The sequence below is a fragment of the Phasianus colchicus genome, chromosome 1 (assembly GCF_987193195.1).
Source record: "Phasianus colchicus chromosome 1, bPhaCol1.hap1.1, whole genome shotgun sequence".
Lineage (NCBI taxonomy): Eukaryota > Metazoa > Chordata > Aves > Galliformes > Phasianidae > Phasianus > Phasianus colchicus.
Window position 1 is genome coordinate 60,217,126 of NC_143436.1, and position 26,385 is coordinate 60,243,510.

General features: G+C 41.7%; 1 protein-coding gene across 3 annotated transcripts in view; it reads left to right on the forward strand.

The window, feature by feature from the left end:
• Nucleotides 1-26,385, forward strand: part of DENND5B (DENN domain containing 5B) — a 113,239-nt gene that overhangs the window by 46,780 nt on the left and 40,074 nt on the right. For all 3 annotated transcript variants that reach the window (XM_090144802.1, XM_090144788.1, XM_031589833.2), the window contains 3 exons: nt 3,793-3,902; nt 8,782-9,448; nt 22,822-23,009. In XM_090144802.1, coding sequence (XP_090000928.1) covers nt 3,793-3,902; nt 8,782-9,448; nt 22,822-23,009 — 965 coding nt within the window. The remainder of the gene's footprint in view (nt 1-3,792; nt 3,903-8,781; nt 9,449-22,821; nt 23,010-26,385) is intronic.

The following is a 26,385-nucleotide window of genomic DNA, read 5'->3' on the forward strand; positions in this document are numbered from 1 at the left end:
AAAGTTTATCCGGCCTGGCTTTCCACGGGCTGCTTTGTTTTGGAGGGTTGCAGTGCTGTGTCTCTTCTAAGTAATGACCAATTGATTCCCTCTGGTGTGGCTTCATGGCTCTTCTCTTGTCGTGATCACTGATAGAGAAAATTGTGATTTGTGTGTGTTTAATCATTAGTTTAATTTAAATATGTATAGATCTATCTGTAGTAGTAAAATGCAAACCCTGCAGAGACCCTACAAAGGTAAGTTAGTTGTGTCTTTTAATTTCCTGGATAAAATGAATCCACGTTGTCAGCCTACTAGAAGATTGTCACTGGAGTTTTTGGAAAGCTGGAATCCAGAAAGTAATGCTTGTGCTTCACAAACAGAATGTTTTAGACCCCTTTGACACCTAAAGAACAATGCAAGTATTTGCAGCAGCACACAAATTATTGGTCGTCTCCAAAAGCTGATTAAAAACCTCAGGTTTTTCTCAATTACTGTGGCTTACTGGCAAGTGTGCCTTGTTCCTGTCCAGATGTTCCACATAGGCGGAGAGGTTTACAGGGAAATTTGGTCTGATTTGGAAATAGGTACAGCTTTATCTGATGCAGTTAGTACTTGAGCCACCAAAATAGGAGAAGAGGGCATTTTTTCTCTGCAGGAGCCTTCAGGATTGCTTCCCAAAGCTCTTTGAGTGACCTGTTGTTCTTCAACCAGTGTCCAATTAGCATCGGACAGATTACTTCACTAATATTTGCTGTAGTCATGAAAAAGGGAACCTTTAAAGAAATGTGACCTTCAGCGATCTCCACCAGCAGCAGAAAAGTTAATGAAGTCATCCAGAAGCTCTTCAAAATTTCAGCAGAAGCAAGCAAGCACATTTAGCATGAGATATCTGCCTTTCTGCCCATTCACAGCTGTAAACAGTGTCAAGCACATGAGGAAGACTGAGGACCTAATTAGAAAATAATGTGTATTTATTTAGCATGGACATTAATTATGTTTTTTTACTAAGAATTAAAAATGTTTCGAAGTATTTTTAAGTGCATAAAACTGGGATTTTTGAATTTTTACTGGGATTTTTATCTGTGAAACTTCAGGAATCAGCAGATAACAGTTTGTCTTTTACTCCAGTGCTTCAGCAAAGAACTTCTGGATCAAAGTGAGAGGTTATTCTACTGACACGTTGCCTAATAGAGTGGTAGTCTCTGGTTTTGCGTACTTCAGTTATAGTCTTGTAACAGCATGCAGAACATCTCTGCAAGTTTTATGCTTCAAGCTGCTATAGAAATTTGTCCAACTTGGAAAATGTGGTGAGCTAATCAGCTGAATGCTGACATGTTTTTAATTTGATAGAGGTTAGCTGATACCTCTGGTTTTCTTCACTTCTATGATGCATAAATTTTTTAGTGGTTTTAAGAGTTGCCTTCAGCAATTTGAGAAGCAGACTGGATTCCCATGCCACTGCTCCTCACACCTTACCATTCACAGCTATTCCCGTCCCAGGATACATGCAGCACTGACTCATCTTGGAGCATTTCTCCTCTCAGGCACAAAATATCATTGTAGAAGCTTATTTTTCCTCCTATGTTTATCCACAGAAATAAAGAGAAACTTGCACTGCTAGAAAAAAAATAATTCAGAAACTTGCCTCAGTTGCATTAAAAATGAGCACTGGATGGAGATAACCATATCCTTAAGATCACAGAAACATCTTTGAGAGGAAAAATTTTTAAACTCATTCCTTGAATGCATTGAAACAGAGCAGTAGAAAGAGCTGGCTGGCTCTGGGGCTTGCCTGGCATGGCAGCTTTTAGTGGGGCACAGCTGGTCTTATGTCTCAGGAATCTGCCCAGAGATGTGCTGAATGCCTCCTTCCTGCAGATACCCAAGGTCAGGCTGGATAGGACTCTGAGCAACCTGATCTACCTGTGGATGTTCCTGTTCATTTCAGGGCATGGACCTGATGGCCTTTGAGGGTCCCATCCTTCTCCAAAGATTTTATGATTCTACGAATTTCAGCCTGCCCAAAATTGGTGTGAGAAATGCCTGACTTTTGCCTCCTTTTCCTCTGCCTGTCAGTGTGCAGATAAAGATGCTACAATTTGGGCACCATGAGAGGAGCAGAAAAGGGGAGGTTGGGTTCTGCCCTCTGCATGCATGGTGTATTCAGAGTTTCTGTGCATTCATTAATCTCATTAACTGTTTCTATTTCCCACCCCAATCTGGAGAAAAAAATAAATCTGTGCTGTGAAGATTTTCAAAGCTCTATTTTATATGACAAATGGTTTACAACTCTCCTAAAACTTTGCAACTTTGCCAGGATAATTATTGTCTTGTGAATTACAATGGTGTATTTCTCCATTGTGTGTCCCTCAATTATCAGCAGATCCTAAGCTCTGCAAAAGAAAGATTGAGAAGCTGTTCTTGCAAGTATCTGTTTGAATTAATACTGATTCATAGCTTTCTTACATTATAATGATAATAAACTGTTATTGTATAAAGTGGTCCATTGTGAGCCAAATGGTTGTGTAGCCTGTGCTTTGCAAGGCATGTGCCAATGGCTGAGGCTGAGGCCTCAATAACTTTAGGCTAACTGCAGAACTATGAATTGTGCAACATGATTTAGAAATTGTTAGCTGTGCAAATGCTGGATTGTCAAATGGAGCTGAACAGGCAAAAATTATATTCCCACAGTCCACTTTGCCTTTAGGGAAGGGTTAGTGACTCGTTTCTGCAGTAAATAAGGAGCTGCTTTTAGAACCTGCCAAGTAATTGAATATTTTTTTCATCCAAAATAACCCCTAATTAAAAGCAAAACAAGCAAGCAAAAAGTCTGTTTTTTAAGTAGAAGGAGAAAATAGAATATTTCTGTTTTTAGGGAAAATAAATTCTATTTCAGTAATAGATTATATTTTGAAAAGTATCTAGGTAACACTGAGAAGCCTCCAAAGGGACCTTTGGGTGCAAAGTCAGTTTTGGGGAAAACATTTAATATTTTGAACTTAAGGTTCTCAGCTCATTCTCCTCTCTCAGGTGAGAAAGGAACCAAAGGGGGAAGACTACCTGTAGTCTGTAAAGCAAGAAGCCTTAAGTTAGTAACCTGATGTCTAAAAAAGTACCATATGTGGTAGTAGAATTCACAGATTATTTCCTATTTTAACTGCTGTGTAACATAGTGTAGACTTTCCAGTGATGGAAACTCCACTGTCAATATCACCTTGACATAAACCCTTTGTATGCTGACAACTGGATGTGTATCTGCTTGAAGTTTAATTTCAGTCTTCTTCTTTGCACTTTCTGGAGTCCATGTGTGGAAAAGGTCTGTCCTTGAAACTCAACATAGAAAAAAATAAATGTTTAATCTTTATGCAGGACTTGTGATCTAAATAATTTGTAATAGCTGAAAGGTGCTCATATATTTCATTGATTCTAAGATGGTTTTTTAGAAACTAGAGAGAAAATGCTCTTTTGGCATCTAAGTAAAGCCATCTCTTGCTACTAGATCTATAGAGAAAGATGGAGATTTGGTTAATGGCAGGGTCTTTTTCCATAAAACTCCACCAATGATTTTTCTCCTAGCAATACACTATTATGCAGTAAATACTGAACTGGAAGCTGTGTTGAAACTAAGATTTTGTGGGAAAGGAGGGTAATGTTACACTGAATGTGAATCTTTGTTTCTCCTTCAGAATTGTACATCTGTTGGAAAAATGCATGTTCACCAAAAAAAACAAAGTGAATGAAAGCTACCCGGGCCAGCTCTCTCTGAAGCCTAACTGTTGTGTCAAGTCATTGTTTCTTCATTTTTTGTAGGAGAGAATTTCGATCAAAGTCCTTTAAGAAGAACCTTCAAGTCCAAGGTTTTGGCACATTATCCTCAGAACATTGAGTGGAACCCCTTTGACCAGGATGCTGTCAACATGGTAGGTAAAGAAATTCTCTTCTCAAGCTGTTGCCTGACAGCTTCAACTCTAAAATGGTTCCTGGGTTGTTTACCACAGAGCGTTCATATTGTGGCCAGTAGGGATCTTCTGCTGGGACTAAGTGCACCCATTAGGCATTCTGCTTTAATTGCTGTAGAGGGAGAGATATTGTGAAAATACACAATGCTTTCAAGCAAAATGAAAGAAAATTTTGTATTTGTCTCATGAGTTTTAAGTAAATCTACAGTGTGATGAAACAGGTGTAACCTCCATCTCAGTGACTGACTGAGAAAGGCATAGTCATCCATGACACACATAAAATCAAAGAATCATTAAGATTGGAAAAGACCTCCAAAATCATCCAGTCCAACTGTTTACCTACTACCAATATTGCTCACTAAGCCACATCCCTAAGTAGCACATCTCCATGTTTCTTGAACACCTCTGGGGACAGTGAGTCCACCACCTCCCTGGGCAGCCTGTGCCAATGTCTGACTACTGTTCTCTCTGAGAAAAATTTTAGGAATATCCTAATGCCCAATTCTAGATGGGGAGGAGACAAACCAAGGAATTCTTAAGATACTAATATTCGTGTGAAATTTTTCAGTACAAAAAAATCTTGTTGGGGAGAGAGGGATCTTTTGTTCGGTGATAACTTTTTATGGTACCTCTGCACTAGTGCATCCTTTCTACATCTTTCCTCATAGCTGAATTTGTGAGTTTGTCAGTGTGCCTAAGTCTCAAGACCTGGTGACAGAAGAAAAAACTGTTTCTGAAGTTTTGTACAGGGGCAGTGAGAATTAAAAGACCACTGGAAATTTTCTGAAAGAGTTTATATTCAAAGGATGTTTCCAAAATCATCAAAGCACATGTTAAGACTGCCTCCTGAGAGGCAACAAATTATTGTTGTTTCACAGAATCATAGAATGTCTGGAGTTGAAAGGGATCTCAGGGATCATCTTGTTCCAACTCCCCCGCCAGAGGCAGGGTTGCCAACTGCTAGATCAAGCACTACATCAGATTGCCGAGGGCCCCATCCAACCTGGCCTTGAACACACCAGGACGAGGCATCCACAGCCTTTCTGGGCAGCCTTTTCCAGCACCTCACCACTGTCTCAGTAAAAAAACTTCCCCCTGACATCTAGTCTAAATCTCCCTTTTTTTAGTAAGTTAAGCTTCCCAGGACAGAGAATAACTTTTGTTTTATAACTTCAAAGTGAACAGTTGTAATAGTATTATTAAAGCCAAGTCCAGCCAAGTCCATTTGTTTTAAAAACTGTCTGTTTGGCCTAACTAAAGTAGGGAAATTAGGGAGCCCCTTCCCACTCCAGTCGAGTTCACATGTGCTTCAGAGTTGAGGAGGGTAGGTCTACATACTGGCTACTTCAAATCAGAATCAACTTCAGCTTCTGGTGCAGAGGTGAGATCAGGAGCATCTCCTGGCCTAACAGAGACCTGGTGAACACGTGAAAACCAAATGGATTTTGGAAATGCAGTCTGAATGGCATTTAGTTCACATTTTGAAACTTCTCTGCAATAACAAAGGTCTGGAAGTCTCCAAAGATCATTTTATTTCCATGGAATTGAATTTTTTTTTTTTAATTGTGCCAAGCATTTAACATGAAAACACAAGAGCAATAGGTAGCAATGACACTGAGAGCTGGCACAGTGGCACTGCAGTCATGTGTAGAAAGGCAGAGAAGAGCCTGAGGCCAGTATCAATCACTCTGCCCACTGACAGCTGGGAATTTCTGTTCTCTGCTTCCAAATGTGCTCTGATGGAGATTGTGTGATATTTGGGTTGGTCTCTGTACTACTTTGCATACACAGAAGGCACAGAGCAATCAGAACGATGTTCGACAAGCACAGTTAGGATGATAATAACTACTGAGGCAATTTCTGCCTTTTAGTTCTGCCCCTGAATTAGGGATGATCAGAGGAGGAGTGATGGGGTTGGGCAGCAGGAATATGGCAGTAAGAGGCAATAGCTGGAATTGCTGCATTATTTGTCCCTCGCATTGAAAATGTCTTGTATTCATGAAGTATGATCACACTGTCAGGCAAAAATGGAATATCAAAAGCAGCGAGAGAACTATTAAAATAAAATAATTGAACAAGCTGCATTCAGCTGAAATCAAATAGCTGAAAAACACAGCTTTCATGTGCAGTGTCTTCGGAGGGGAAGAAAAAAGCATTTACTAACAGCAGCAGTATTTAATGGTCTTTTAAATCGTCTTTTGGAAAACTTCTTTATTGTTTTGATCTGAAACATCATTTAAAGTAATATCCACCTCCACAGAATCCCTTGAGGCAATTATTGGCCTTTCTGATCTTGCCTTGCTGTATTAGTTCTGCCTATGTGTTTGCTTTATGTGAGTTTCCAGAAGCAATTTTCCTCAGAGAAGAAGATGCATAAATCCTTGAAGGTTAACTTGTGAGAACTCGGCGCTGCTGGATGCCTTGGGAATTTCAATTGCCTTTTGAAACCATCCTGTCACTTTAAAAATAACCCCCTGATTCCTGAGAAATCACTCTGCCTGCGAGTCATTTTTTGTCTCTCTTTTAAAGTATGCAGAGTTCTATTTAATAGGGAAATATTTCTTTCCCCCCACACTGCTTTCAGTGATTATCCCTGCCTACTGTCACCCGCTATCTTCTGTGACCATTCCGTGAGTTCTCTCTCATACCAAACTGAAGGTCTCGGTACAGAGCAACTGTGAAATTGTTAGGAACTAATACTCCTACTTTAGTCCTTTTAGGTATGTAAATAACCACATATATTCCTGGAGTCCAAGGAAACGTTGTCTGTTTAAAATTTCATCTACTGAAATAAAATAATTACAGGTTACTTTGAAAGAACGAGCCTTAATTCAAAGAAAAGCCTCCCTTCCTCCCTCCCTCCACTCCATCACCCACAGCATGAAAAAGATACAGGGGCTTAAAAAGTGAAATAGAGGATCTAATGGAGAAGAGGTGAATCATGCTGATGGGCATTGGTCCAGGGGGAGCCTTTGGTTTAGAAACATCTGAAATAGGTGATTGCTGGCAGGAGGCAGGGATTACAGCTTACACATCCTGCCTGTGTGCTTCTGTGTTTAAGGGAAAAAAAAGCATCTCCTGCTCATCAATTCTAAAGAGGAGGTATTGATTAATTGATTATCTTTTTGTCCTGCTTTGTTACAGTTTCCTTTTGCTTTTTCAGGCAGTGCTGATTATGAGTCTATGAAGCATGATTTAATTCCCTATTTTCCATCTGATAAATATGTTTAAATATTCTTGTAAATAGTGAAATGCTCTGGAAATGAAAATCCAATCCTTGGATCAGCAATCTTGTGTAGTTTTCTGTGTTGTACACAAAAAACATATCCAAAATGCTTTTTGCCAACTCTTTACTCTGGCATAAATAACACAGCTATGATGGAGTGATTGATGTCCAAGGCACTAAGATGAAAGTTTTCATGCTTTAGTTGCAAATGTGAAGCTCTCTGCATTGCTTGGAAATGAGTGCTGGTCATTCCTTTTGATCTCAGTAGCTTAAGTGGCTCTTGGTCATTCCCTTGCCTCAGTGCTCTCCCATCTTCTCTTGCTTTTCCCATGCCTTGTTTGAGGTCAAACCCAGCAGTCTCCTTGTCAGGGTTTGCAGCCAGGGACTTAAAATATTGATATTCTGCACATGCTAAGCTATGGCAGAAACTTAATGGGTGAGAGTGTGCACAATGAGTATATCAGAGAGGAGGGAATAACATTTAAGACTTGTAGGAAATTTATTTAGCAATTGTTTCAGGTGATCTGAACTTCCCTGGTGTTTATCCTTTCTTGTTTGCACCAGTATATATTATTATTTGCATATCCATGTTGTTGTTTTTTGTTTTTGGGTTTTGGTTTTTTTTTTTTTTGGTAAAGAAAATATGATCTGTGACTGATAGTGTAGGGATTATAACCTATGATTTCAAACTGGTCAGATTTGGTAAGGCTATAGCCACTGTTGGACTGGTCAAGATGAGATGTTAAGGGAAGTGCTCAGCTGAATGGAGGCTCACAGCATTTTTGACAGCTGTCTTCTAGTGTTACCTTTTGGAACAGCAGGAGTGCTTTGAAGGGTCTCCCTCTCATCTCTCATTTTCTTCAGATAGAAGAAATGAAGGAAGCTTTGTTTATAAGCACACTGATTTGTTCAGAACATAAGAAGTTTTGTGTTGATGCACATTCCAACATGTTTTGCTGGAAACTTGTTATTGTGTATTAGATAGCTGATAGAATTGCTGAGGAATGCCCGGAAAAATGCCTCAAGTTATCACCAGGGCTGTGTCACAAAGAAACACTCAGTACAGTGTAATCACTGCAATATATTTTGCTGTGTGGTTAATCAAAACTGAGGTTTTCATAATTACTTTTTTCCCACTTCTTCCTTCTGCCAATCTAAGCTGTTCTGTAGTACTTACAGAGGAAAGGAAATGTGATAGCTGTCCATCACCTGCTTTATTTTCTTTAAGAAAATTAAGGAAGATCAATGAATTATAAGAATTCTGCATAACTCGATTTTAAAGTACTGTGAGCACAATATATGCAAGTGAGAACAAATCTGAATGTCTTCATATGCTACTTAAACAAAAGAGACAAATGCTACACAGTAGTAGTGAAGATAAGTCATAATGACTTAATAGATGAGTAATTTTGAGGCTTTCATCAGTCATGACTCTCTCTTCTTTTAAGTAGCACCTGTTTTAGGCTGTTTGTTCTTGGGCTACCTTTCAGAAGGATGATGTTTAATAACAAACAGTTTGTTATGATGCAATGGAAGAAAGAAAAGTGCCCAGAAGGCAAAGGTAACAAAATAAAATTGTAACTTAAATCACTGTTTCTTTTCTCTCTTCCTCAGCTATGTATGCCCAAAGGGCTGTCTTTCAGGACACAGGCTGACAACAGAGATCCACAGCTCCACTCATTTATAATCACCAGAGAAGATGGCTCTCGTACCTACGGGTTTGTTCTCACCTTCTACGAGGAGGTCACGAGCAAGCAGATCTGCACGGCCATGCAGACGCTGTACCAGATGCACAATGCTGAGCAGTACAGCAGCGTCTGCGCCTCGTCCTCATGCAGCATGGACTCCCTGGCCAGCAGCATTGATGAGGGCGATGCCACCTCCCTTGCCAAGCTCCAGCGGTACAACTCCTACGACATCAGCAGGGACACGCTGTACGTCTCCAAGTGCATATGTCTCATCACCCCTCTGCCCTTCATGCAAGCCTGCAAGAAGTTCCTGGTCCAGCTCTACAAGGCGGTTACCTCCCAGCAGCCGCCACCGCTGCCCCTGGAGAGCTACATCCACAACATACTCTATGAGGTGCCCTTGCCGCCCCCGGGCCGGTCGCTGAAGTTTTATGGGGTTTATGAGCCCATCATCTGCCAGCGACCCGGACCCAATGAGCTGCCACTCTCTGACTACCCGCTGCGGGAAGTCTTCGAGCTGCTGGGGCTGGAGAACCTGGTCCAGGTTTTCACCTGCGTTCTGCTGGAAATGCAGATCCTCCTGTACTCGCAAGGTGAGATCTCCTCCAGTGACACATGTGGGTCTGCTCCCACCAGGCAGTTCCTGGGCAGCTGCAGTCGTGGGAGCTGATAATAAGCCACTGGTTTTTAGCAGATTTGTTAAAACACAAGTACATAATGAAAAAACGTGAGAGAAATGAGGCTGTCCTAATGAAAGCACTAAATAATTGTTTCCTCCAGGCAGTCTAGGTGCCGCTTGTTTAATTATGCATTGTATTTATCACTTGTGACAGCTAGCAATAGAATTCACTTAATTATCATCCTTACACTGCCCTTGATCGTGCTGCAAGACAGCATGAAACTAATCCTATCTTCTGCAAAAATACCAGCAGCAAGAAATATATCTTGCAGAAAACACTGCTGCTGCTTTCATTTTGAACTTTCAGCTGCATATTGAAATTCAGTGAGACTTCTTTTGTCCTGTATGATGGGATATGTTCTAGTTAAAGCATGGATAGTTTTTAGCACTTACAGGCTGAAGGTTTGATACTGCGTTGGGTTTGAGTGGATGCAGAGGCATCCCCTCACAGTCCTGATTGAAATACTTTATGACAAGATTGCTGGTGCTTATTTTTGAGGCATTTATGACTGCAATTGGCAAAGGCTAGCTGAGCTGGCAATGGTTGCTTGCACAGAGCCTGTACACACTGCAGTGTGCCAGCAAGTTTTTGAAAATCTGACTCCTACTTTTTCTCTTCTGGTTTTCTTTCTGTAATGCTCTGCTGCAAGTTTTGGGAACCTTTAGTTAGTGCTCGGCAAGCTCTGAGGTTTCAGTCCCCATTGCTCTTTTCTATGTGTTGGTGGTTGAGTCTGGCACCAGAGCTAACAGCTGTGTGTGTGACTGCTGTGCCAGCATGCATGGCAACAAAGAAACAAATCAACTTCTAGCTTCCTGATGGCTTTCAAGGGGATGTCCAGGCTTTTCATAGGTTCTATTAAGTTTCACTGGGTGCCCAAGCTGTTTCTGTGATCTTAATCTATTCAAATGTGCTTTGGAAAAGTTAAGGGGAAAATGTTCGGTCAGACTACAATGAACAATATGAAGCTTAGAGGTATGAGTAAATTCTAACAAAAATGAGAAAAGATATGCACACCTAGTCTTCTCAGGAGATGTGGTTCAAGCAACATCTCAAAAACCAGAGAGCTTGAAATTGAAAACAGTGTATGATGGGTGGTTTGAGATAATGAATTTCAGGTTCCAAAAGTGAACACTTGGTTTTATCTTATAAAAGAAAAGGTCAGTAAGCATGTAAAAGTAATACTAATGAATAAAGGACTCGGAATGGAAAAATGCTGGGGGAAGTGGAAGGAGGATAGTTCTGAAAATGACTGAATTCAAAGGGTTGCCTGTTCTTTGTGTAGCACTTCTCCACACAAACTCCAGGGGTTTGCTTTCAAGAACCAGAAATGAAGGGCTTTAGCTGCTCTCGGTTTGAAGTGTGAGCAGAAATCCTGCTGTTAGTTTTGATTAGGCTGTTTCTCCCCTCCCTTCTGCTTCCATGTGTTTCCATTCTTTCTTCCTCTGTTTGATTTGTGTGGCCTGTGCCACCTGACAGTGGAGTTCAATACTAAGCAGCTAACACTTCTGAAATGCCTCCCCATCCCTGCTCATCATTCTTACCTTGGTCCTTGCTTGTGAACTCACAGAAAAGCTGGAAGTTTTTAGTGTAAGCTAGTAGCATTAGCAAAAAAAACCCAACCCCACCAAAGAAAAAGCCCTGCTTGTCACATTGCATTTTAGTAGTGTTCTGTGCAGATATACAGCACCTGGGTGTTCATTACTTTTGTGAAAGTCCTTGAGATGGATGCAAAATATGCATTAAATATTTTTGACTCAACTTCCAAAGTGCTTCTACCAGAAATTCAGAAATTCAGTAATAAATGTTGTTGTCTTCCAAATGATAGGCCATAATGCAAGAGTTTGCTTGTTTCTGTTTTCACTGTGGGTTGTTCTTTGGTCTGGGTTTTTTTTTTTGTTTGTTTGTTTGTTTGTTTTAAGAGAAAGATAGAGAGAATTAATCATCTCTGCCCTCCAAAATTCAGATTTTTTTTTTCCTTTCCCTCTACTAGCAAATATGGAGATATCCTTGAGATGACCATTATCTCCTTATTCAATATAGACACATCCTGATGGGGCATAGAGAAAAGCCCTTGGGTAGTTGTGTTAGGGAAGCTGTGGGATTATGTAAATGGCATCGTAATGCTGGTTCCCAAAGGTGAGGAATGTGGAGTGAAGTGCAAAGCCTCGGTTTTGGCACAGCCTAATAGCTGAGCGCTTGGATCCTGTGCTGCAACTGTTTCTAAATGTCATTCTTGCCATTCCTGAAAGAGAAAACAAAGCAGCCTTCCTCTTTTTGAGATATAACTGGCCTAGGTATTACTGAAATTGCTTCTCTAAGCTTTGAGATCCATCAGGGAGAAACACTTTCTTAGCCCCAGGTTCTTTCAACGGCAGAAGGTGAAAGGAAGTAATGATTGAAACAAAATCGCAGATTTACCCTTCTTTCCCTTTCTGCTTTAAAGACAATGGGCTCTCTGGACTGTTTCCAGTGGTCTGGGACTTACTGAAGCCTTTCCAAATTCAACAGAAGATTAGGAGGAGATGGTCTTGTGTCCACAGGGCGTGATTTCAAACAAGAAAGCACAATTAACCCAAAGTCAGAGTTCACTGTAATGCACACTAGACATCAGAGCCCTGAGCCAAAATCTGCTTCAGCTCACCAAACTGTTTCAGTGAGTGAGGCTGCTAACAACACATGTGGAAAAAGTAAGCTGACTTTTTTTATGTTTCCCTTGGCCATGTTGGAAGGAAACTTTTCATTAAAGCTTGCCAAGGAATGTTTTCATTTTTTAAAGAATAAGGACTATTTCTTGACAGTTAAGTAAACACATAAATTGTTGTGCAATCCTGACCATAGAATAAGTCTGCTGGCTGTCTGCTGGGAACCTGAAACTTCTCCCAAAACATCTGCCTTCTAAAGGCAGATTACATTTTGAGGAAAGAGAGAGCTCTGAATACCTCAAATACTGGAAACAGCTGGCCAGAGCTCCAAGCTCTACTGGCTTTAAACCTTAGCTTTATAAGCAACCTTGGGTAGTGGGTTGCCAGGGCAAAGGATGGTGTTCAGGTGAAGGTGCACTCTATTCACTGACCAAGTTGGGTATTAAGCAGGAAAGGATGGACAGGAGGGTTACACAAAGATGGTACTAGCTTTTCTGAAGTGTTCTTCTCCCTAGCCAATAAGAAGTTAAGGATGAAACAGTTTATTTCTAGCCATGTAGCTGAAGAACAGTGTTTCCTCAACAAAGGCATGCAAGAGAGAGGAGGTGAAGGTGTTGGGTGACGTTGTCCAGCTTGCCCTGAAAGTGTTCCCATCATGATACAAGAGTGTAAGGGCCAACTGGTAGGTATTTGTGCTGTGGCTGCTGCAGTCAACTTGGTATCTAGCTACTCTGCAGTGTTTTATGGATTTTATTTATCCCATTTGTTGTTCAAAAGAAGGGATTGCAGTAGGCTGTAACTTCATTTCACAGCAATGGCAATTGAACTAAGGGGTAGAGAGACTGCCGTAGGAAAATGATGAGCTCATTCTCTTAAGCTTCTTGGTTCCCAGACTTTTTGGGTTGCAGGCAACTACCTTAATCTTCAATTTGTCACTCACTTATAGTTTAAGCTTTAAAGCAGTCTGGTGCTGCAGAACTGTCACTGTGGCTTTATGAACCAAACTTGGGATTGTGTACTTCCAGAGCAAAAGCCACTGTGACCAAAGTATTTCAATCTGAAAACACAAAGCATCTGGTCCGAATGTGCTGTGGTGGTGTCAGGGCAAAACCTGAACAAAGATAGGACAGGCAAGAGCTAGCAGGGACCTGGGCTTGCACTATCAATGGCAGGACAAAAAAGACAAGTCCTTAACTCTATTGGAGACAACACAGAGTTCCATGGGCTTACTCTAGTTGTTTTCAGTAGGTAGGTGCAACAGACTGCTAGAAGTGACAGATTTGGCTTGCAAAGTTGGAAGCTGTACCTGGAGGCTCTGGAAGCAGAACTCCTGTGGCTTCAGGCTACAGCATTCTGGATATGGAGAGTATTTTAAATAGTGCCAGATTTTAACACTGGACATTTTAAAGCCAAAGGGAAGGTTTAGATATTTTTTCTCCGCAAGTCTACAGGATGAAGTTTCAGTATTGCAGCCTTTTAAACTTCATCCTCTAAAAATTATAGCTTGGATTATGATGTATTCCTATGACTTTCAAGAGACCTCAAGACTCCAAATGAATTCAAAAAAGCTGATACAAATAGTCATGCTTATTACTAAGCAAGGCACATGGTGTAGCACACAGCTAATGTTGTATAAGCTTGGGGCTTACAGACTTCCCTTTCAGAAACAGATTTGCTGTTGTACGTAGTTTTATTGTAGTTTATTCAATCTTAAAAATTAATACTCTTGCAAGTGCCCTTTATTTCATTCAGAGCACAGCTTTCCCATGTGACTCTGGCATTGTAATGGTATTGTGAGTGTCCAGGCTTCCAGCAGTGTCCAAGTTAATAACACTCTGCGATAGCTGCCACAATTTCCCAAGGATCAGTAACAGAATGCTACTGGCGTGAGATGTCTGCTGGAGAGAGATGAATTAAATCACAGGCTCTGCAGAAACCTCAGCAATCCGTCTGTATGCCTGCCTTTCTAGGGATTTAAACATGAGAGGGAATGTGGATGAGACAAAGATAAACTTCTTACAGCTTACGCTATTTCTACTCATTATAATTTTAAGCATTTCCCAAGTTGTTTTTCAAAGGGCTTGCGTAATTGCTCCTCAAAGACTGAAGCATTCTTTGCATTATTTTTTTAAAACCATAGGACTTAGAGTTGAAATTGCTATACTTATATATAGGTGTGCCCTAGAAAAAGGATGTCTGGAAGATCTTTCATATGAAGACTGTTTTAAGTGAGATTATTTGAGCCAAATACATGAATGATGTGTTTGCCTGTTAGAGCATTTTAACACCAAATACTTATGCAAAAAATCTTTGTTCTCCACTATTCCTTATTTAAGTTGTCACACTCCACACTAGTATTCATCAAAATGTATAGGAAACAATTGCAGAGTAGTACTAAACAATTCACATGGGGACAAAACATGTCTACGCTGTGATTGAGATCCACATCTGGGGCTTCAGCAGCACCATGGTCATAGGAGAGCATAGTGCTCATTCCCCAGGAAAAGAGATGAGTAATGTGACCCAAAGAATCAATTATCCTCTTGACTTTCACCTTCAGAGAAAAATCAAAACTATTTTTCAACTTCAAGTTACTCGGTTTTGTTAGAGAAGTCATTTAGCCTGAAAAATCAAACGATTTTTAAACATCTGCAAACAAGGTGAACTGCTGGTACAGGCCTGTTCTACAGCCTTGCTTTCATTAGTAATGAGGTGTAGGGGAAGATTGGCACTGTCCTTATTGCTGCACACACGTAGTCCATCACTTGTCCACTTTTAAAATTTGATCTTAATATTTCCCATTATAAGATATCGCTACATTTAAGAACAGGAGAAAAAAAAAGTTGACTTAGTTTGAATTTGCATTTCAAATATCACAGAATCACAGAACTGTGGGGTTTGAAAGGGACCTCTGGAGATCATCTAGTCCAACCCGCTACTACAGCACATTCCATTGAGTAGGTTCCATAGGAAAATGTCCAGGCAAGTTTTGAATACTTTCAAAGAAGGAGACTCCACAACCTCTCTGGACAGCCAGTTGCAGTGCTGACACCCTCGTGTTCATGCAGAACTTCTTGTTCTAGTTTGTGTCCATTGCATCTTGTCTTGTTGCTGAGCACCACTAAAAAGAGCCTGGTCCCATCCACTTGATTCCCACTCTTTGGATATATATAAGCATTGTTAAGATCCACTTTCAGCCGACTCTTCTCTAGGCTGAACAGCCCCAGCTCTCTCAGTCTGTCCTCACAGGAGAAATGTTCCATCACTGGGATAACTTTTGTGGCTCTCCTCTGGATGTCCTCCACCAGATCCACATCTCTCCTGTGCTGAGGACTCCACATCTGGTCACAGCGCTCCAGGTGAGGTCTCACCAGCGCGGAACAGAGGGGCAGGATCACCTCCCACTCTTTTCAATGCAGCCCAGGATACCATTGGCCTTCTGTACCACAAGGGCACACTGCTGCCTCATGGCCAACCTGTTATCTACAAGTGGAAAATGCCAGATAAAATAAATTAATAAATAAATGGTGGTCCTGAACAAAGTCACTTCAGGAAAAATGTCCAGTGATGTAGGATTATTATTGTTTCCCCCATGGACCAAAAGCAGGAGCAGTAGCTAATTCAGGATGCCCTTGCTATCAAAGGTGGGGCCTGCAGTCTCCGCCCTACTGCTGCCTGAGCTTACTTGGCCTAGGGCCGCTGCCAGCTGGGCCATGCCGGGGACTACTCATGTCACTGGGTACATCATCACACATCTGCTGCTGTATTCTCAGCTCGACACAGGCTTGTGCCACACTTTTGGAGCCTTAACTGTGCTAGTAGCTGAGCTGATTCAAGTTTTCCTGTGAATTAATTCTTAAGGTGCCTCTTAATCATAAACTAATTTATGCTGACCTGCTGTCTGTGACACAGATAAATGGTATAAATGGAAATGTATTGAAGTGGAAATGATTTTTTTCCATTAAGCTCTTGCTAGTGAGGGAAAAATTGGAGAAACTGGCCTCAGTGAATATTGAGCTCGGGTTGTTTTCCCTTAGGCAGGGCTGACCCACAATCTGAGGAGCTAATTCTTAGTTTATGCAATTAGATTGCAGACTTGACTCAATCATCCTGTTAAAGAAAACATGTACTTTCAGATCTACATAAATTGCTGCTCTGCTTTGATCACATAACTTGTATGCTGTGCCACCCCTCCTTGCCTGAGATGGAAGACAGTGATGCCCTGCAACTCTGCAGGCTACATGCTTGTGTCTCCAAGCTGTTCATGTGCCCTGAAGGCAGTACAGAAATTCCTATGGCAAATAAATGTTTCCTGAAGTGAGCATGCATTTCATGTGAACATCTCCTGAAAGTCACCTGACATTACTTGACAGCAATCACTGCTTCAACATACAAGTCAGACATGAGAGCTTATAAACATGAATAAGACTGACTTTTTTACATGGGCAAGGACAAGGGAGAATGCGTGATAGGACAAGGGGGAACAGTTTTAAACTAAAAGGAGAGATTTAGATTAGGTAATAGGAGGACATTTTTCTCTCAGAATGTGGTGAGGCCCTGGCACAGGCTGCCCAGAGAAGCTGTGGTGCCCCATCCCTGGAGTGTTCAAGGCCAGGTTGGATGGGGCCTTGGGCAGCCCGAGCTGCTGGGTGGCAGCCCTGTCCATGAAAGGGGGCTGTGGCTGGGTGGGCTTTAAGGGCCCTTCCATCCTAGCCATTCTATGAATCTATGATTCTGTGATTCTGTGATTTCAGGGCACTTTGAGATCTGAGAGAGTTGTATGTATTGCTTCCGAGGATCTTCTGAGCTCTGATTTGAAAACCTTTGCTTTCATAAACAATTTTTCTCTTGAATGTGAATTTCAGATTTCCTTTTTCATCTGCAGAGTGCTATATATAAAACATCACAGATCTGAGGGTAGCAAGTCACCAGACAGGTCTCATGGTTGTTGGTGACTCACACACAGAGCTGAAAGCAGTGTGTGTGTAACCTTTATTTTCCAGTTTCTTCAATATACCTGACTCAGCTAATCCATACTTCATTACGAAAGTAGATGTTGAGTAGCAATTGCTTGTAATACTTTGACTGAAAAGGTAGCATGTAAAAAGCTATTAGTCACAAGGGTGTTTTAAAGCTGGATCAGGCATTTCCCATTGAAGAATTAGCTCTTATTCAGTAAGGTTCATTAATTTGACAATGTCCTGCATGACGTCCTGGTCTCCAAATCGGAGAAAAATAGATTTGATGGATGGACCACTTACTGGATAAGGAATTGGCTGGATGGTCGCACTCAGAGAGAGTTACAGTCAATGGCTCAGTGTCCAAGTGGAGATCAGTGACGAGTGGTGTTCCTCAAGGATCAAATCTGCGTCCCTTGTTCTTTAGCATCTTTGTAGGCGACATGGACAGTGGGATCGAGTGCACCCACAGCAAGTTTGCAGATAACACCAAGCAGAGCAGTGCAGCTGACATGCTAAAGGGAAGGGATGCTATCGAGAGGGACCTGGACAGAACTGAGAGGTGGGCCCATGCCAAAACTCATGAAGTTCAACAAGGCCAAGTGCAAAGACCTGTACCCAGGTCAGGGCAATCCCGTGCACAGATGCAGGTTGGGCAGAGAATGGTGTGAGAACAGCCCTGAGGAAAAGGATTTGGGAGTGTCAGTTGATGACAGATTCAAAATGAGCCCACAGTGCACACTTGCAGCCCAGAAGGCCAACCATATCCTGGGTTACATCAAAAGAATTATGGCCAGTGAGTTAAGGGAGGTGATTCTGCACCTCTACTCTGCTCTCATGAGGCCCCACGTGGAGTACTACACCCAGTTCTGAGGCCCCCAACACAAGGACATCATGTTGTTGGATTGTGTCCAGAGGAGGGTCATGAAGATGATCAGACTGAAGCACTCCCCTATGAGGACAGGCTGAGAGAGCTGGGGCTCTTTAGCCTGGAGATGAAAAGGCTGCAGGGGGACCTTACAGCGGCCTTCCAGTACCTGAAGAGGCTTACAGAAAACCTGGGGAGGGACTTCTTATAAGAGCAGGTAGCGACAGGACAAAGGGAGTAGTTTTAAACTGGAAGAGGGTAGATTTAGACTAGATATTAGGAAGAAATTCTTTACAGTGAGGGTGGTGAGACACTGGAACAGGTTGCCCAGAGAGGTTGTGGATGCCCCCCACCAGTAGCATTCAAGGCCAGGCTGGATGGGGCTTTGATCAACCTGGTCTGGAGGGAGGTGTCCCTGCCTATAGCAGGGGGGGTTGGAACTAGACGATCTTGAAGGTCCCTTCCAACCCAAACCATTCTATGATTCTGTTATTTTTCCTTTTCTGCTCTTATTTACTGTTATTTTTTAAAACTTAGTTTTTAACTGTTGCTTCATTTTGATTTGTTCCTTTCCATAAGGCACTCGTTGTGAATGTGTTTGATCATCTTCCAGGATACACACAAACACAGGGGTTTGCAATGTTACAGTTATACTTGCGTGTTCAAAAAGTTGTAGAGCAAGGGAAGTGGCATCCAGCTAGCCCAGCTTTTCCAATACTTCCATGTACTTGCAAATTGGATATAAAACTGAATGGTGAAAAGAGAAATAAAGAGGAGGCACGGCCTATTTTTCAAGCATTGCAGTGGATTTAGAAGATCCAGGCTGAGACTTCAGTTCTGCTGTAGGCTTTGTGCTGTGTCTGGCAGGTTGCTGGAACGTAGTTGGAGGACAGCTGTGTTGTTGTTTTGTCAGGAAGGCAGATGTAACGGAGCTAAAATAACATTGTACTGATGACAGCAAGAATGCAGTTTCTGATTTGAATGGATGTGTGCATATGCTCTTGCACGTGTTTGAGTATCAAAAATTCTGTGGTCAGGTGTTAGTTGAGAAAGTCCCAGGTGGAATTCTCTTCTGTTTGATTTTGACTTAAGATTTTAACTAGTTTTGAAGGAATCACCTGAACAAGGGAAGACTCAGCTGTTTTGAGCAGAGTAATGCTGATCTCTCTTTCCCTTCTCAAAGGATATTTGTTTTGCTTTGCTGCAGCATGGGAAGGATTTTTAGATTTCAGACTTTCTTATGCAGCAGGAGAAGCAATTTTTATATTGAGCTTTTGAATTGCTGAGCATCGCAGAGTTTCCCCAGTCTGTAAAATGAAAGGAGTGGAATCTCTTCTGGTTGGTTTTTTCAACCACTGCCTGTGTTTGAACTGTAAGTTCTTTGGGACAGATATTTCTGCATGCACAGTGTCTATTGTAATATCGTTCTGCTTGGTTGTTGGCCCTTATTATTATGAAGAATCAGCAAGTCCAACCCTAACCCTCTGTCAGAAACAAACATTATAGTGAGTTTATGTTCAAATTCTGAAATCATTTCCAAGCAAAACAGTGACCCATAATTACCTAGGAATCTTTCTGGGCTTGCAGCTTAAGCACTACACTGTGACTTGTGATCCCCATGAGTATTTCCACAACTTCACAATGCTGAAATGTGGCACACATGCAGCAGAGCTGCTGACCCGTGCTGGAGTGTTTCTGCACTGCAGTTTTTTCCCTTCACAGGGAAGTGAGATGCAGAGTTGGCCGAGGGCCCCCAGCAGATGCTGCCAGAAGAAGGCATTGGATCCAGGCTCTTTGAACTCAGCTCCGCTGCCCTCTTCTTCACATAGAAGGAAGGTTAAGTGTGAGAGACAGACCTGTGCCAAATCCTGCTAAGCGGCTGCTGAGAGGCAGTGGTTGCAATAGAACCCACAGAGGCCACTTGCTCTGGGATTATCCTCCTTGAGCAGTTTCTCTTGGAAGATATCCCCTTGTATAAATGAGAGATTTAACTCTGAAAACGTGAAGAACTTGTAAGCACTGCACTTGCCAGTGTTGTGTCTGTTGAATAAAGTGTCCCAGGAGGGCAGGGTGAGGGAAGCAGGTATAATCGGCAAAGGGAGAGAGAAAAACAGCCATGGAAGTAAGAGAAGAAGAAGGAATTGATTTTACACACCTGAGGAAATTGCCTTGATTTGGCCTTTCCTTACCAAGTTTGTGACCTCTTGTGGATATCACCCAGACAGTTTTTCTGCTTTTCGAATCTTTTCTGGATGATTCCTGATGTCAGATGGGTGGATGGGAAACTGCTGTTTTGGGTGCTCTGCTCAACAAGCAGTCCTTTCTCCAAACCCACTTCCTCTGCTGCTGAGTACTATCTAACCTCCTGTTCTGGCTCTCAAGACTGGGTTAGGATCAGAGAACCATTTTCCTACCCAGTCTGTCATGCATCCAGCAGAAGGCAAAGTCTGGCTTGCAGTTGGAGATTGCTATTGACATCTGATAGTAGTGGTGGCATAGGATCAGGAGACCCTCCCACCTTGACACAAACGCACACCATCTGATTTTTTTTCTCACTTTCATTCTTTCCCTCCTTCCTTTTTTTCTGTTCTGCAACCCTTTTTCTGTCTTTGGTTTGGGAAAATGGGTTAATCCCTTTGTTTCCAGATTGCCTTCAGTATCTACACAAGCTTTCCTCAAATGCCTGTAGGTACAAGAATCTCAGTCAGAAAGGCAGGAAAACTTAAGTGTGTCTAACGTTTTCTGAGTTGAGCTTCCTTCTCTTCAGTAGAAATTGCTGGATACCTAACTGCTTTTAATTGACAAGTTCTGCTAAATGGTAACAGTTAGCTTAATAATTTGGTCATTACATTCCTCATAGCAAACTGTTAAAAAAAAAACAACTTGTGCTTGTAAACTTATTAAATATTATTAATACCATCAAAAAATAAAAATAAAAAAATCATGAATTTCCAGAGCTGAATGCCCTTATTCAAAAAAATGCTTGTAACCCTGCCATAAAGGTCTGTCCTTCCTGACCACATAGGTCTGAGCAGACCTTGAAGTCATCTTGTGGCTATTAAGGCATGCTACTTTCTGTATTAATTTTGTTTTAACTTTAACAACTTTCATAGTTATGGAATGTGTACAAAATATCATCATCATTCCTGAGACACCAGCAGGTGTTGTAAGTTAATTTAGTATAAATGCTCCACAACAAGACTGCCAATAGACATATATAATTACATACCATTTCAAAGGGAGAGATTCCTAAATGGCCGTTCTGCAGCTGGGAGTGATTTTGAGGTGTAACCTTGAGACTGACTTGTATGTATGAAAATGGTTTTGAAGGCTGAATGATTGGCTATTAGCAGGACAAGATGAAAAATGTTTTTGCCCTGCCAGCTGACCTGCAGATAGAGGCTGGTTTTCCGCAGAGAGGTGCTAGCAGGAAGGGGAAAGGATTATGCAATTTGTTGTTTTAATTTACATATTTATTCAAGTGCATCTTCCCAGCAACCTCCTAAAAGCAGAGCAGGGTCAGATAACAGCACTTCAGCTGACACTGATGTCTGCCAGAAAGTCAGGCTGAGTTGTTCAGGAATGGGAAGGCTGGGATCCTAACCACAGAAAAGCAGGCAGTGGGGCTGTAGGAAAATAGGAACAACAATCTATTTGTGATAGCACAGGGCAGTGTTCCTGCCTTTAGCCAGTGGTGATAAATGAGACATGCTGCTTCTTTGTGATTATTTAATGCTTCTAAGGACCTCAATGTACTTCTGTACTCTTAAAAATTTAGGGGGAGTTGTTAATGCAGAACATACTGTAACACAGAGCAGAAGCAATCAGTTGGTTTCACAGCCTTTAACAGTTTACTGGACCCAAGTGTTTTTACTTGTTTCCAGATGGCTCATTTGCGGTCTGAGTTTTACCATAAGGATGGCCATCTCTTTAATACAAATGTGTGATTTATTTATTGATTTATTTATTTAACTTACTATGTTCTCGATTCAGTTCTCTCATTTGTGTTAATAAGTAGATAGTGGAATTACATCTTGCTAGCTGAATATTTGAAAAATAATCTGCTCTCATCCAAAAGCTGAAATATAAAATATTCTTGTGGCTTAGTTGGACCTAATGAAATTTCAATTTGAAAGATAGCACACAGCGGGTTTACTTGCACCATGACACTACAAAGGAATAACTACTAAATACAAATTTGGGAAAACAATACAATATAAAATGCTAACTATATGCAATGTGTTAAGAACTGAATTTCCCTTCATCTTCTCTTTGGATTTCTTTTTAAAACAGTCCTTTTGTATACTTGGGGACTATCAGCGTCTGCTGGAATGTAAGCAGGGTGAGCCTCTCACCCTGTGAGAAAATGCACTCAGCCTTGGAAATAGCAGCAAGTACAGCAGAAAGAGGCTGGCAAGAGCAAGTGAGAAAACCTCACTGCAGTGTTTCCTTGAAGTTCGCTTCCTTTCTTCTCCTTTTCCTTGTAAAACGTACTCCTTTTATAGAATCAGAGTATTATATATCTAATGTGCTTTAGAGAATTTTTTTTTGTATCTTTTTAATAAATGAATTTAATGATGGAATAGATCTAGATAAGATATGAATATTTATGTTCAGCAGTTTCTTCCTGGGGGTAATGAGTTTTGATGAATTAAGTAATGCTTTAGGCTTTTAAATACTTCAGTACCGTCTTATCTTCAAAAGAGCATCCTACATACAAATACGAATTCTGTGTCGTCACTGCTGTCCTTGTAAACCAGATTCCAGAAGTGGAAGGCAGGAGGGTAATCCAATGTCTCTCTCTTTCCCCCCACCTAGATTACCAGCGCCTGATGACAGTTGCAGAGGGGATCACGACGCTGCTGTTCCCATTTCAGTGGCAGCACGTGTATGTTCCCATCCTTCCTGCCTCCCTCCTGCATTTTCTGGACGCTCCGGTTCCCTACCTGATGGGGCTGCAATCCAAGGAGGGAACCGACCGCTCCAAGCTGGAGCTGCCACAGGAGGTAGGTCTTTGCACTTGGGGTGCTGTTCAGAAGTACATAACTGGTGTTTGTGTGAATCCCTGCTGGAAAATACCAGGCCCTGTGCTAGGAAGTGTCTCTGGTACTGTGAAGACTTTCCATAGAAGCTCTGTTTTCCAACAGGAGAGAAATGGAGGGGAGAAATTCTATTCTATATATGATTCTATCTTCATAGAATCATAGAATTTCCCAAGTTGGAAGGGACCCACAAAGACCACCGTGTCCAGATCCATATGGGACTACCCAAAATCAAGCCCTAAGTCTGACAGCAGTCGAAATGCTTCTTGAACTGCAGCTGCTTGAGGCCATGCCCACTGCCCCCACATGCCCACAGGGCAGCCTGTTCCATGCTCACCACCCTCTGGTGCAGAAACTTTTCCTAACACCCAGCTGCCTCACTCCTGACACAGCTCCATGCTGTTGCTTTGTGTGCTTCTGAATTTAGCAGGTGCAGCTAATCATGGCTTCTAAATTCTTCTGTTTCTTTCTGTGACAAGTTTCTCTACTGGCCCTACATCACTCACTTCACCATGTTTTGTTATTCTTTGTTTATGTCACAGTTCTATTGGCCCAGAGCTAAGGAGCATTTCATTTGGGATGGTCTTTACGAAAGTGGTTCTCAGGTGCAATAGCTAGAAGCAATGAAGTTTTCCCTGTCAGCCTTTCAACAAACATGTCCTGTTTTGTACCCGCAATTATACCGCCTTGTCCCACCCACATGTGAACCCACGCATTCCAGACTGGGTCAAGGTCTACTACCAGACCAGTTTCCTGGCCTCAAGTAAACCAAAGTTGCAGTAATATTGTGTCTGTGACCCACATAGAAGCTCACTCCAGCAATGTCTTTTTGGAATAAGATCTTCTTGTCTACCACTCTTTCCCTAGAGGAAAAAAATAAACAAAACAAGGAGAGGTTGTCCTCTGACTGACTGTGTTGAGGTCACTGGTGGTAGAGTGAAATGGAGATTTTCCTACATGGAATTTGACTACAGTGTTCAAAACTGCTTCTTGTTTTAACTTGACCACTGCAAAATCTCTGGGATATTGCTAGCCTGCTCCATCTTCCAAATGGTGACAGCTTTAGGGTCCATCTCTTGAGCAAGCTGTATCTTTTAACTTGGGTTTCTTCTTAAAATGAGGGAGAACACTAAGAGTAACATCTTGCATGGCTGCAACATCTCACATCTTCAGCACTGCAGCACCCAACTTTGTGCAGGGACCTCTCCTGGAAGCAGGAGCTTGCAATGGGCAATCCTACTGAGCGGGCAGTGGGAGCATCAGCAAAGGAGTATGTGCAAGAGGGTGAGCTTATGTGTGGAAGTTGATGGATAAACACAGAGCAAAGGTAATGTGGTTTTTAATTAAGGTTTATTTCAGGTGTTGGGTGGAGATGACAGATTTTTGGCTTAGGTAGCATGTAACAATACAAATCAGATCTTACCTCTTCAATGCAGTGGCCCAATTACATGAAATTTATACAGCCTTGGAAATGAAGCTGGTATCTAGCTATGCTTTTTAGTAAAACCATGTTAATGTTACGTAATTACTGTATTAAGTTATTAGTCATGTGCTTTTAGTTAGCAGATTAAGCTGTCATTTTCCTTAAATTAGAATTTAAGGCTTGCAGTATCACCAGAATAACAAATTGAATATTTCCAGTGAGAGAACAGTAAGTAAGTGCGGGGCGTGAAGAAGCACCCTGTGACAATGTTTAATAATTGGGTAAAAAAGAACAGTCCAGCATTTACGGAAATCATAGGTCCAGTAAATGTGGGAGAAGAAAAGGAGACATATTGATTGGGGAAATCTTGAATCTTGAATTCCTCTAGACAATTAAAAAATAATCCTTCAACATACAAGCCATGATGAAGCACTGTTTGCTTTATCAATCCTTTATTCGTCAGGCCAGAGGCTGGCTTGTCAAGCTCTCGGTCTAAATATAAAACATTTGTATGTCAGAGATAAAAATTCTAACAACTGGCCATCGTGCTGTCTTAAGGTTACTAATCTCTCTGCATTAACTTTAATCATCAGATGTTTCTGAAGAAAGAAGTGACACCAATTCCCCAAGGGTTTTCTGAATCCGAGTCTCATTTTTCAAATTTTGTAAATGATATGCAGAGCTGAAATTAAAAAGCCTTTGAAATGAAATATTGATGTAGATAAGAAGGCAGTCCCTGAGCTAAGGAACAGGAGCGACACATCCACAACTCTTTAATGGCTGTGCAGTTAAGTAAAGCAAATTGTTTTGTATGAAGGAATGCTTTTCTTTGTACAGTCCTAATTTTGTATGAAAAACTAAGCTGAAGGGACACTTATGCCAAATGAATCCTAATACCCCTTAAGTATTCATGCAAAGTGCTATGAATGTCAAACACATCCCTGAAATATGCAAAACATTATAACTGTGTTTGCCATGGAATATATTGCCCTGTTGAAAATTAACTTTTTCAGAAAAGGAGGAAAACAAATCCTTTTCATTCACAAAATCTGCAGGTTATCCTGCAGGGTTTTGTGAGAAGCAGAAAGCAGGCAACGTGCCTTAGAGAAGCCAGAGGAGCCGGGGCAGTGGCTGAGTCAGACTAACACAGACCTGTTCCTGCTGCCCCGCCAGTGCCTGCAGCTGGGGTGAAACCCATCAGAGCTCAGTTCCCTGGGAATCTGAGTCGCTTTAACATTTTACTCAGCATGGTGCACTCAGTGAATTTCAGATGTAAGCCACAGTTCAGAAGATCAGTTACAGATTTTCCTCCTGCTATTATTCCTAAGGGTGCACTTGCAATGTAATTAATTTTCATGTAGGGTGCTTCCCTCCCCCCTGACTGCTTGAATCTGCTCTGCTAAATTCATGTCTCCGCTTAGCTTTAATCTTATGGGCTGAGATCCATCTCCATGCACAGAAAAGCTGTCTGAGAGCATTCTGTTTATATCTCAGGCTGAGCGGTTTCCAAGATTAAAAGCTAGAAGCAGAGGGATGAGGGGTGTGGGGAAATTGGGCTTGGTCCCACTTGAACAGGGTGTAGTCAGGCATGATCTTTATCATGATTTTTTCACTCAGAGGGTGGTGACACACTGGAACAGGTTGCCCAAGGAGGTTGTGGATGCCCCATCCCTGGAGGCGTTCAAGGCCAGGCTGGATGTGGCTCTGGGCAGCCTGGTCTGGTGGTTGGCGACCCTGCACATAGCAGGGGGTTGAAACTAGATGATCTTTGAGATTCTTTTCAACCCAGGCCATTCTATGATGCTATGATTCTATGACCCCAAAGGATTTAAGGATTTGCATGGGACCCTCTTGTGTATCGTCACTCCATCATCATCTTTCTTGGTTAAATCCTTGTTCCTCAGTAATTACAGAGAT